This window comes from the organism of the source record quoted next, unplaced genomic scaffold (genome assembly GCF_019419815.1).
Source record: "Pyrus x bretschneideri cultivar Hongxiangsu unplaced genomic scaffold, Pyrus_bretschneideri_v1 Contig117, whole genome shotgun sequence".
In the NCBI taxonomy this organism is placed as follows: Eukaryota; Viridiplantae; Streptophyta; class Magnoliopsida; order Rosales; family Rosaceae; genus Pyrus; species Pyrus x bretschneideri.
The window spans coordinates 483583-497100 of NW_025999410.1; the positions used below are offsets into that span (position 1 = coordinate 483583).

Consider the following 13518-nt stretch of genomic DNA (forward strand, 5'->3'; position numbering starts at 1 on the left):
ATATTCGTGCTCGTGAGGTCCTTAGAAGTCCAACCATACCCATTTCAGGTAAGGATACCTTCGTTTTCATGTCGAACTCGGGATCCCCTGATTTGGTCACCGTTCATGCACACGTTAATTCTTGTGTTTTTGGGAATTTCAAGCTTGTAGGAAGCTTGGTGAGGTCCTTAGGAGGCTCGGGATGGTTCGTTTGAAGGTTTTGGACGTCTGGATCGTGAGTTGCAGGTTTGGCCGGAGTTGGTGGTGTTTTCCCGGCAAGATTCCATGGGTTTTATTGCTTGAAAGTGGTATGGATTTGTTCCTCTTGTTGTAAGCTTCATTTTGGTACCAATTTTGTGAAATTTGGTTGAAAAACGAGTGAGATATCAAGTTTTGAAATTTTCCTGGTTTTCCGGCACCGGCGACGGTGCCGGAGTTTGGCCGGAGAAGATGATGGAATATTCCGTCAGTTTGGACGGAATATTCCTAACGGCATTAACGGAATCAGTTAGATTTAACGAAATATTCTTGATGGCGTTAATTGACGCCGTTAGTGTGCCAGGCACATGCCTGCGCATGGGCGGCGCATGTGGCCATGCCTTGGCCGGCGCGTGGGAGCACGTGCGGTGTCAGAAAATTATTTTTAAAATATGGGGATGTTCATGAGGTTGAGTAGATCACGTTGGTGTACTCATACACCCCATTTGAGCATTGTATGAGAAGTTATTTCGTAATGTTGGTTATGTGCTTTAAAATTAACGTATTTATAGTTGTTTCGCATATAGGTGAGACCTATCTCGAGGACGAGTGCGGTCACTCGAGGTAAGGGGGTTACGACCCTTCTACATACCAGTGAGTGGACTTTTGGTTTTCTATATATACCTATATACTTATGTTTTTCCCAGAAAGTGAAATGAAACGTTTATACGTTTATATGCCATGCATTAGGTTTGCCCATTTAATTATGCATTATTAGTTGCATATATATACATGCGTTGGTGCTGTGGACGCACAAGTAAGTGCCAGGTAAGTTATGGTTTATGTTTATGTTCAGTAGTGATTTGAGATGCATAAAGAGCTCATAACCTGCACCTCCGGTGTTAGTGCTCCCGCCCAGGGTTGGGCACAGTCCTTCATGTGATGTTCACCTCCTGCACCGCACGCTCATCTTGGATCCAAGTTAGGTGCACAGTCCTGTCGTACAGACCACTTTAGGTGGTTCCGACTCGTAGGTGACCCGCGATTATTCGCCTAGTCTTCACGTAATCGTAGCACTTGAGCATACTTATTATACACCCAGTCCTATCGTACAGACCACTGTAGGTGGTTTCGACTCGTGTGCAGGTATAGTTAGTGAGTTGGAGATTTGAGTTCTAGATTCAGCCGTACAGGTCACGTTAGGTGACTTTGGCTGACAAATTACATGGCATTGTTTGGCATTACCTGAGTACTTACATTTTATTTCGAGGCATTTGGCATGGCATATTTCCGAGCATGATTTACATATATGTATATATTCTATATTTTTGGGAAGTATACAGGTTTTACGGCGAGGGGTTAGAACTTTGTTTATGAAATGATTTCTGAAAAGCTTTATTTTTGCTCACTCACGCTTTCTGTTTTGCGCCCCTCCAGGTTCTAGTTTGGCTAGCTCTTTTGGTGGCTCCCCAGAGGATTTTCCCAGCTTATCTGACAGATTATCACCAGTGTAGGACCACCTTTGGGTGTGTTTATTTAGTGTTGTTTCTCCCGGACTGCACTAAGTCTTCTGTGCTCTGAACTTTGTTTCTCAACTTACGCTTGCACATGTATGTTATTACTTTGTGTATAGCTAGGTTTGTATTTTATTCGTACGATTATTATTATTATTATTTATTAGCTTCTGCACTGTACACATGGTTACGTCATTTCCACGTGATGGCCAGCATGCCCTAATCTCGGTTGGGGTGTGTCAACTCACCTCATTTATTAATTATATTTTTGATGTTTTAATTATTTCTCTTTTTCTTCCTAATTTTAATGTATTAATTTTATTTCATTATAATTTTCATTTTCATTTCATTCATCTTAATATATTTTGTTGTAAACATTTAGATAAACTAATTTTTATTTTACAATATATTTCGATATACATTGTCTTCTTCATTTAGGTACATTAAATTCATTATAATACATTTCGGTGCATACATTTAGGTGCACACATTTCAGTACATGTATTTTGATACAAACATTTAGGTATATTAATTCAATATAATATATTTTGGTACAGTAGTTTAATATAAGACATTTCGGTACATACATTTAGGTACATTTGACACACCCCGACCGAAATCAAGGCGTGCTGGCCATCATGTGAGGGTGATGTAGCCATGTGCATAGTGCGGAAGCAAGATAATAAAAACAATTACGAATAAATAAAAACCAAACCACTAGATAAACTAGTTAAAGTAATACACAAGTGTAAGATCAAGTGTGATAAACATAATCAGAGCACCAAAAAGCCTAAGTGCAGTCCAGAAGAATGAATACTGATTACATAACACCGAAAGTTAAACCTACATTTGTGATGTTCTGTCAGAACCACCGTCAAGTCCTCGTGAGCCACCAAAGCACTTCTAACTAGAACCTGGAGGGGTGCAAAACAGAAAGTGTGAGTGGGAAAAAACAAAACTTTTCAAAATCATTTCATTCTCAAAAATTCTAACCCCTCTCCGTAAAACTTGTATAATTTCCCAAAAAATAGAATATATAGATATATCACAACCATGCTCAGAGTAGCAACATTCACAAATATGTATGTATGTAAGCCATATCAACTAATTCAGCATATGATGTAAGTAACCTAGGTAATGTCAATCAATGCAAAATATATGTCAGTCGGAGTCACCTAATGTGACCTGTACGGCTGAATCTAGAGCTCAAATCCACAACTCAATCACTACACCTGCACACGAGTCGGAACCACCTAAAGTGGTCTGTACGACAGGACTGGGTGTAAATAAATACGCTTAAGTGCTACGATCACGTGAAGACTGTGCGAATAATTGCAGGTCACCTACGAGTCGGAACCACCTAAAGTGACGATAAGACTGTGCACCTAACTTGGATCCAAGATGAGCATATGGTACGGGAGGTGAACATCATGTGAAGGACTGTGCCCTACAATGGGCGTGAGCACTAACACCGGGGTGTAGGTTTATGAGCTCTCAATACATCTCACATAACCACTAATTCACAACCATAATCTATAAACTTACCTGGCACTTACCTGTTGATAGGAGCATATTCATGCGACTTAAATGGCTTGTTCTCGTACATTTACATTATGTTTCTTTAGTTATTTTAGTCCTTTATGCTTCTTTTGTGTGTTTTCAGGATCATAAGACGTGTTTGACGAAAGGATGCATTGTGGAGTGTTTTGGGGTCTTTTGGAGCACTATTGGGCTAAGGATGGATAGCTTATGCTTGGAGCCCAAGTGTTGGATGAAATTGAAGGCCTTGTATGCATCTTAGGACATAAAACAAAGGGCCTAACCCATGCATAACCCACCAATTTCAGCCATATGCACACAAACCCATTCTTTGCCGTGGCCCTTGCAAATCCATCCCATTTTCAGCCATTACACTTCATCATTGCAGCCACCATTCATCCTAGTTGTCAATCACATACTTTCCCATTGTATAATTCATCCACATGCATCTTTAACCAACAAACAAATCAGCCACACATTCATTCACTTTCCTTTGCCGTGGCCTCCCTTTGCATTCACATGCATCCACTTCATCATTGCAGCCACATTTCCAACCCACATGCACCATTTAATCATTCAACCATGCAGCCACATTCATTCTCCATTTCCCTTGCCGTGCACATTCCCATTCATTTCCAGCTTTCCACCAAGCAAATCTAGTTGTCACTCACATGCATTCACTCTTAATCATTTAACCATGCAGCCACACATTCATTTTCCACCCTTGTGCCGTCCAAAACACATTCATTTCCAGCCATTGCACATGCTTTCCCAACAATATAATTCATTCCATTCACAACACAACACACAACACAAACACTTCCCCTTGCCATGCAAATCCCCTTCCATTTTTGCACCATTTCTTCTCCTCCATTGCAGCCACTCCAACCATTCCCCACTCCATTCCACATACACCTAAAGCCCTAAACATTTCCTTAGACCTTGTGCCACAACAAAGAGGAAGAGAAGAGTGCTTAAACGTTCATACAATTCAAGTTTGAGTTGTTGGAATGTTTAGGTGTTTCTTTGATTTCAATGTTTAAATTCAATTCTCTTTGTTTTGTACGTATGAGGAATGGAAGAAAAGAGTGCTTAAACGTTCATACAATTCAAGTTTGAGTTGTTGGAATGTTTAGGTGTTTCTTTGATTTCAATGTTATGAGGAACTAAACCCCCTTTAGCTAGGGGGTGATTCGAAATACATGTTTATGCTTGCAATATGAATTGATTATCTTTGGTTGGAATTTCATAAGTTGTGGATTCAATTTGTTTAACCGTTTGATTGATAACTTATTTATGTATGTTTATTGAGAATGCGCACTTAATTTTCATGCATGAATATGACGCTAGAATATAAGTGAGTTTCACCTAATCGTTATGAACTTATATTCACAAGTAGTGGAGGTTGCTTATAAACCATTGCGTTAAATGAATTCTTGGCACGAGTTTCATGCTCATCATAGTAACGAATGCCTCGTCAACACTTATAGTTTTCATAATGCTTAATGATCTTTGATTGTATCTTTATTGTGCTTTTCACGTAAAGGACTTTTGGAGAATGTTGTGAATTGCGTTGCGCAAACCCATCCAATTCATTAACTTAAGGAAAACATGACGGTTAATTTAAGCGAACCTAATTGACCCAGGGTGTTGAGTTTCATAATTTATCGAAAGACCAACTGAGAATCAATCTTGTACGCAAGTGTAACATGTGTGGAGAAGAACCCCTTAGCTAGCCTTCATTCCATTCATTAAATCCAAATTTGTTTTACAATCTGCTTAGTTTATTTACTTGTTTTGTTATTTCAATTTTCGTCAAATCAAACCCCCCCTTTACTTTCTTGTTCTTTAATGCTTAGAATCTGTTTATTTTATGTTTTAAAGTATTTTTGAATTCTTTGAGTCTAGTATAGTGTTTTATATTGTGTTTTTACGTTTTTGAGTCAAATCCAAGTGATTAACAATCCCTCCTAATCCCCGGTCCAGAACGATCCCTACTTATATCATTACTACAATTGTCAAAAAGAGGGTTTAATTTGTGTGCGTATAAATCTCGCATCACCTGTGCGTCCGTAGCACCAATCATAAATATATGCAACTACTAATGCATAATTAAAGTAGGCAAAAACTATGCATGGTATTTAAAACATATAAACATTCAATTTCATTTTCTAGGAAAACCCACAAGTATATAGGTATATACGGAAAACCAAAAGCCCACTCACTGGTATGTGGAAGGGTCGTAACCCCCGAGCCTTGAGTGACTGCGCTCGTCCTCAAGATAAGTCTCACCTATATGCGAAACAACTATAAAAAAGTCAATTTAAAGCACATAACCAAAACTAGGTAATAACTTCTCATACAATGCTCAAATGGGGTGTTTGGATACACCAACGTGATCTACTCAACCTCACGAACATCCCCATATTTTTAAAATAATTTTTTGACCTCCCATGCGCCGGCCAAGGCATGGCCAGACGCTCCGGCCACGCGTGGGCACATGCCTGGCACACGTATGGTAACCCTAATGGTGTTAGGAAATATTCTTTCCAAAAATGGAATATACCGTTATATATACTTGATGCCGTTAGTAATGCCGTTAGTATATTCCGTCAAAATTGAGAGAATATTCTTTGTCTTCTCCGGTGAGTCTCGCTGGCCGCTGCCGTCAGCGCAGTTGTCTGCAACTCGAATTCTCGCCGGAAACTGAAAAATTTTCAAAACTTCATATCTTCTTCATTTCTCAACCAAATTCCATGAAATTGGTACCAAAATGAAGCTTACAACAAGTAGAACAAAACCTTACCACTTTCAAGCCCTGAAATTCATGAAATCTCGCCGGAGAAACCTCGCAAAATTTGGCCAACCTTAGAACTTGCTATCCCAATGTCCAAAATCCTTCAAACTTGTTCCCCGAGCTTCCTGTGAGTATTCTAAAGCTCCCTAAGACCTTAAAATCCACTGAAACTTTCGCAATGATTAGTGCATGAACAATGCATGAAAATTGGGTTCTCGGGTTCTAGGGTTTTCGAGGGTTTCAAGTTCTAAAAATGGTACGGATGAACTTAAGAGTTTGCAAGGAGTTCGAATCTTACCTTCTAGACGTCGATCCGTGCGTGAAAGGTTGGTTTTGAAGTTCGTCCGTACACTTGCAAAGGAAATGGAAGAAAATCCGAGAGAAAGAAGAGAGAGGGAGTCACGGGAGTGTATGGTATGGGTGTATGTGTGTGTTCTGTAGAGTCAATCACCATAAACAACAAAACAACACACCAAAATGGCAAATACCCACCAAGGGCATTATCGTCATTTCACACCTACGGTACAATTAATTCGGGACGGGCTGTCACAACATTAGTTTAATATTTTAGTGCATATATTTGTATACATACATTTAAATACATTAACTCAATATAATACATTTCGGTACTAACATTGAGGTACATTAATTAAGTTTTTCAAGTTTGAAGAATATTAAATTAAATTAATAAATTAAAAAAACTTTGGTTTGGTCAAAAAAAATATTAAAATGTGTATATTAATAAATTTAAATATTTAATGGAAGACATTGAATAAAATACACATTAATTATTTTGAATTAAGGACACATCAGGGAGCTATAATCAATATGTAATCTAATATCAGGTTTATTTTAAATTTCTATATTTTTCAAGGATTAAAGTTAGAAAATCCCAACATAAAATTTCCCACTACTTAAACAAAAACATATGATTTATCACTTGTATTCTGATCACAATGAAACACATATATGAGGTGGGACAGGTGCAGTACTACTGCCTTTGTTTCTCAACCGCTCAGTTCAGTTGTGTTTTATCCTTCCCGAAACAAGTTGATAAACATCACCACAAGAAGCACAGAGAGAGAGAGAGAGAGAGAGACAAGATGCAGGAGCTCAAACTACCACTGCAACTATGCTTAACAACCTGCATAATACTGCAGGTACTGACTTGCTCAAACTCGAACCCAACACCGTCGCCATGGCCACTGCAATTCCATGCACTTCTATTCATGAACTTGACCACAACACACCTCCAGCTCAGCGACCTCTGGTACGACTGGCCGAGAGGCAGGAACGTCAACATATTTCAGAAGCAGCTGGGTGAGGTTTTGTACGACATAGAGTGGAACAACGGCACATCATTTTACTACACCGTCGGTGACAACGGAAGTTGTGAGGTTATGGGGTTTGAAGTCGGCATTCCGAGGCCCGATTTTCTTGAAGGAGCAGAGTATCTAGGGACGGAAGTCACAGATGGGTTTCTTTGCAATGTGTGGGAGAAGGTGGATTTTATTTGGTACTATGAGGATGTTTACACCAAGAGGCCAGTTCGTTGGGATTTCTATGATGGTATGTATGTATGCCATTCTTCTTAATTCCCTAGCAATTATATTTTGGGAGTTCGAAATCAACGGTTATATCGATTAAATTGCTTTAACTTTTGAAAAAAAAAAAAAAAAAAATTTATCTTGTTTGACAGTTTGATTTGTTATGTTATTAGACTGTTAGTATGAAGTATTGATTTTAATGCAACTTTTTAGATTACAAATTAATTAACCTGACTCAAATAAATAGTCATCAATATGTTACTGCTGATGATTTGTATGATTATTTTGTAGGAATATCTTCTCAGGTAATGACATTTGAGGTTGGTGCAGTGTTACCAGATACAGTCACTCAAGCACCTGCTTACTGCTTCAACCAAGACAAAGAGGCAAAGACCTTAGACAGTAAATTACGAGGTGGGCATCAAGTTGCCTGAGCCACGGTTTGGTTGGGTTCGGATCCGGTTTTAATTTTTGTAAATCATTATATATATATATATATATATATATATATATATATATAGGGAAGTGTTATTGGTACTTTAAAAATCTCATTCCACACTTCTCATAAGTATATTTTGCTTTCCAAATATAGAAAGTTTGGAGTGTAGAATGAGATTTTTGGAGTGCCAATAACAATTCCCTATATATATATATGAAGGAAATGCTAGGAATGTCCAATTTTTAGATTATTTTTTGTAGTTCATATAATGTGGTGGTTCATGATTGGAGTATTTCTTCTTTAGATCATCAAAAAGGGAGTCCAATCATCAACCGGCACATCACGTGGTCTACAAAAGATGATTTAAAAATTTGGTCTCTCTAGTATCTTGCTATATAAATGTGTGTGTTTATTTGTATATTTGTATACTTTATATGTGTAGATCAGTAAACGTTTCCATGCTCTTACTAATAATTAGATAAGAAGGTAAAATAAAGTTATTTAACTTTGGATTGTAACTACATTGAAGTCTGAAGGTATCAAATGTATTATATTTGATATCTTGCTCTTACGACTAGAAGCTCTTCCTTTTTTCTTTCGGGAGATACAAGAGGGAAACAATCAATGAGGTTAAATTTTTATTTTTAGTTTTGTGAAATTGGTAAATTCATTGCTAGGGCTAAAGCCAATTGAGTAGAAAGAAAGCCGAAAACATGTGGCTAATAGAGAGCATAACATAATACAAACAACAACTGGATTGTTGAGGGGATAAAGAGACCTAGACGCTGCATTGAGTGCATAGCGTCACCCCTTCAACAATCCAGGGGGATTAACTAGAAGGAGGACAAGGTAGACGTCATAGATGCACCCAAGAAAATGGAGGTTTCACGACCCAAACGCCAGCATCCATCTGCTGAAACGATCTCGACGTAACCATGTCTACTGCCAAGTTGGCTGTTCTTGGAGCCCAAGATTAATGATAGGCTTGAAAGGACTCTCCCAGCTGAACAACCCTCGCAAGGGTCGGGAAAGCCTCCCAGCCGCCAAGGTGAATTGAGCCCAGCAGAGAGGAGATAACCTCATTCGAATTTGATTCAACCATTATATTAGGAAACCCCAGTTCCCGAGCCAAGAAACACTTTCCAGCCACTACCAGTGCCTTCACAGCCAACACCGAGGACGCCAAAATTGGGCTTCACCGAGCTGCAACGAACACCCAGAGTGATCCCTGATAACAATCCCCAAGAATCCCATCTTCGTCACCACACACCAGCCGGTATCTACATTAACTTGCCGAAAATGAGAAGGAGGAGGGGTCCAAGTAGCATCAGGTTGTTGGGGATATCATCGGGATAAGAAGGAACCTAAGCTCTAAGATTAGTAGCCACAAAAGTGTTCCTTATCTGCAAACAGGTAATAGAGTGAATAACATGGTTTGGAGTAGGAGGTTTTTGAGCAAAAGTCGCAACACAGAGGGCCTTCCAAATCTCCCAAAAGTAAAACCTATCACCGACAACACCCTACCTCTCTACTCCTTGTTCTTCGCCTGCATTGAAGCCATTGCTTGAAGCCAACCATTAAGGGAAGTGATTCGGCTTCTGGGAACCCGATAGTTAAGAAAGCCTCCAAACCAAATAGGCCCAACCCTCGGACAAAAAAGAAGCATATGTTCCACAGACGCATCCTCCCTATTACGAATAGGACAAATCAGAGAGAGGGAGGAGATATGCTTGAACAGGGCTAACTTGGTAGCCAGTGCACCCTTAAGAGCCCTTCACAAAAAGGACTTAACCTTTGGTGGAATATGCATCTTCCATACCTCATTCCAACTGAACTCTCTTACTTTTTGAGGTATGGAAGAAGGCCTTGTAGTACTTGGCACCCCATGGGAACATTTCCAGTGGTACTCTGAGCGCACCGAGAACATGCCACCATTAACCCAAAGCCAAAGCAAGCGAGCACAACCCCAAGAAACACCAATGCAGGTTTCAAGGATTGCTAAGTGATCCGCCGAGAGAATGCTTAGTCTAATTTTCTTTAAGTCCAACGAGAAGGATTGTTGGTAAATTAAGGAGTCCACCGTTTGGTTTTGGTCAAACTAAACACCCGCTAAAAGGCTTGGGTGTCCCGTAGGAAGCGCAGGTAACCATCCGTCCACCCAGAGTTTAATATTCTTCCCATTCATGACCTACCAATGGGCTCATCCCATAATGATATTCTGGCCCATAAGAAGGCTCGCCCAAGCCCAAGGTGAAATATGGGGGAAATATCGAGCCTTCAAAAACAACACTCGTAGGGCATCAAGCTCATAAATTGTCCTCCAACATTGTTTAGCTAGGAGTGCTAAGTTTAAATTCCTGAAAGACCGAAACCCCCAAACCCTCATCACTCTTTGGATAACCCAAATTTTCCCACCCAACTAAATGAAATCTTGCGTTCCGCATTGTTCTGACCCCACCCAAAATGGGTAAGCATGAGTCGAGATCTTTACAAAGGGAGACTGATAACTTGAAGATATTCATCGGGTAAGTCAAAATTGCTTAGGCCACCACTTTAATAAGAACTTCTTTGCCAACCGGGGAGAGAAGGTTCTGCTTCCATCCTTGAAGCTTTCCTAGAATCCAGCCCTTAACAAATGCGAGTGCATGGCATTTAGACCTGCCTCAGTTTGAGGGAATTCCAAGATAAAGACCCAGGTCATCTACTTGCTATATACGATGTGGTACATAATAACACTCAAATTAAACCCTCTTTTTGACAATTGTAGTATAGATATAAGTAGGGATCGTTCTAGGCTGGAGATTAGGAGGGATTGCTAATCTAATGAAAACTGACTCAAATATACAAAAATATGCTTAAAAATACTTAAACAAACTTAAAGACTCTTAACTAAACTTATATGACTCAAAACAAACTTAAAAGACTCAAAACAACACAAAACAATCAACAAGACTCAATCTAGACTCTAGGACTCAATTTGGACGAAAATAGAATTGGTTTTGACTCAAAAGACTCAAAAACACACTTTAGAACAGATTTGAAACAAGTAAGTAAGAGGATTGGGTTTTTGGACAAATTTAAGAGAAAAACAAGTAACTAAAAGACTTAAATGCAATTTGGACAAATTTGAGAAAAACGATGGATGATTAGATAGCTAGAGGATACTTTTCCACACATAATACATTCAAACACAAATTGATTTCCAGTTGCTTTTTGGATAAACCATGAACCTCAACACTCCAGATTAACCGTGACATCACTAATTAACCCTCAGATTTTCCTTTAGTTATTGGATTGGATGACATCATACGACAACCCAAAGCATTCTTCAAAAGTTCCCTACATGACATCATAATAGAGATACAATCAAAGATCATTACGTTCAATGAAAATCATAAGTATTGACAAAGCACTTGTAACTATGACATCATGATACTCATGCTAGGAATTTACTTAACATAATTGTGAAAACAACCTTAACTACTTGTGAATATAAGTTTGTAACGATTATGTGAAACTCCCTTATATTCTAGCACCAAATTCAAGCATGCAAATTAAGTAGGCCTCCCTAATCAACATACAAGAATAAGTTATCCATCAAACGGTTAAGTAAATTACATTCACAATTTATGAAATCACAACTGGAATTAATCAACTCATATCATAAACATAATCATGGTTTCAGAGCCTCCCCTAGCTAAAACGAGTTTAGCCTCTCATGTTCACAACAAAACAAAGAAAACTTGAATTAAACATTGAAAACAAAAGATAGATTACACCTAAAAACGTTCCAACACTCTAACTTGAATGCACAAACATCCAAGGCTTCTTATTCTCTTATTCTTCCTTGCAAAGCTGCGGCACAAGAGTTCTTGGGTGATTTTGGATGGATTTCTGGGTTGTGAATGGATTTAGGTTGGTAGGGTGGTGCGGCAAAGGTTAGGGATGATGTATGGGTGTTTGGGTAAAGGTATGGAAGTTTGTGAATGGTGGAAGAAAGGTTGAAAGATGCGGCAAAGGTTGGGAGACAGGGTGAAGGATGGCAGATTGTATGGATGAGTGATTAGGGTTGAATAAGGGTGCGGCTTTGGGTATTTATTTGAAGGAAGGAATCCTAACTTTTATTACATAGTTTAGGAAAGGATTAGACCCCAAATCCACAAGGAAAAGGAGACATAAAGTCAGAAATTCTAAGGGAAAGGGAAAGAAACTTGCGGTAATAAATTGTAAGAAAAGGAATGTGTTTTAAGGCTGAAATTAGGCAAGGATTTAGGATAGAATAGGTATGTAAGGTGCGGCTGAGAATGGGATGAAAAAGGAATGTAATCTTGTGACACAAAATAGGAAATATGCATTTCCCTTGCACGGCAATGAAAGGGAAGTCTATGGAATGCACGGCAAGGGCAATTAGGTTGCAAGGAAGGCTTGGTTTGTGTCCTAAAATGCATGAGAATCCTTTAATGTTGCTAGAACATAGGGCTTTCAGGATTAGGAAAGGTCAAACCAAAATAGGAAACCTTGGCTTAACTTTCCTACTTCAAGTAGGAAACCTTCTTTGACTAGGAATCCTCCTTTGATTAGGAATCCTTCTTTGATTAGGAATCCTAACACCTTTAGGTCTTCAATTCCGTCCATTCCTTTTGCTCCAAGCACTATCCATTCCAAGTCCAATTTTGCTCTAAAAGGCTCCAAAATGCACCTTTTTTCTTCCTTAGCCATATGAACTTGTAAACACACGAAAATAGCTTAAAATACTAAAATAACTATGAACTAAAAACCTAAATGTAAGAAAACAAGCTAACTAAGTCACCTAAATATGCTCCTATCAAATTCCCCCACACTTAGCTTTTGCTAGTCCTCGAGCAAAACAAAACAAAAGAAACAAAAGAAAACAAACAAAACAAACTCTAGACCTTCCAACATGTACCTTAGGGATTTCCAATGAACATGACACATTAAAAAACATCATTCCCACGGTTTTTAGCTTTCTTTACACTTGAGCAAACACTTAACCATACTTACCACTTACTAGTTCACATTTAATCAATTAAAACAACGTTTTGGAAGTAGTAACATGCCTTAGAGAATTTCCTCAATTCCTCACTAGAATACTCTCTATTTTCACACAGATTTTCTAACTACACTCCCTACACTAGGTATATGTGAGAAGATTGATTTAAACATGGAGACTAACACTCACATATGTTATAACAAAGAAAGCATTTTCTGGAAGTATAACAATGATATGTATATGATCTCATGAATGAAATGCTACTACATAGAATGAGAACTAGTGATTCCATATGCTCATACCAAATTCAAACTCCACATATTGAACACATAACATCAAGATAGAAGTTGAGGGTTGTAATGGGGCTAAGGGTATTGGCTAACAAAGAAAGGTAAAGGATAAACAAAGGTTCTTAAAACAATAGGAAGCAAAGTAATGAAATTGACACTTAAACTCACTTTTGATGGCAGAAATTAACTTTTAAACACAAGGAA

At 38.6% G+C, this 13518-nt stretch overlaps 1 protein-coding gene across 1 annotated transcript; it reads left to right on the forward strand.

Moving 5' to 3' along the window:
• The first annotated feature begins 7076 nt into the window (after nucleotides 1–7076).
• Nucleotides 7077–8590, forward strand: LOC103942148 (uncharacterized protein At4g14100). Its single transcript, XM_048577487.1, has 2 exons — nucleotides 7077–7596; nucleotides 7866–8590. Exons 1-2 carry the CDS (start codon nucleotides 7131–7133, stop codon nucleotides 8006–8008), a joined length of 609 nt encoding a protein of 202 aa, XP_048433444.1. The 5' UTR covers nucleotides 7077–7130; the 3' UTR covers nucleotides 8009–8590.
• Nucleotides 8591–13518: the final 4928 nt, after the last annotated feature.

Coding starts and splice junctions, on each gene's coding strand:
- LOC103942148 (XM_048577487.1), top strand. CDS start 7,131: ATGCAGGAGCTCAAACTACCACTGCAACTATGCTTAACAACCTGCATA. Junction 7,597..7,865: donor TCGTTGGGATTTCTATGATG/GTATGTATGTAT, acceptor ATTATTTTGTAG/GAATATCTTCTCAGGTAATG.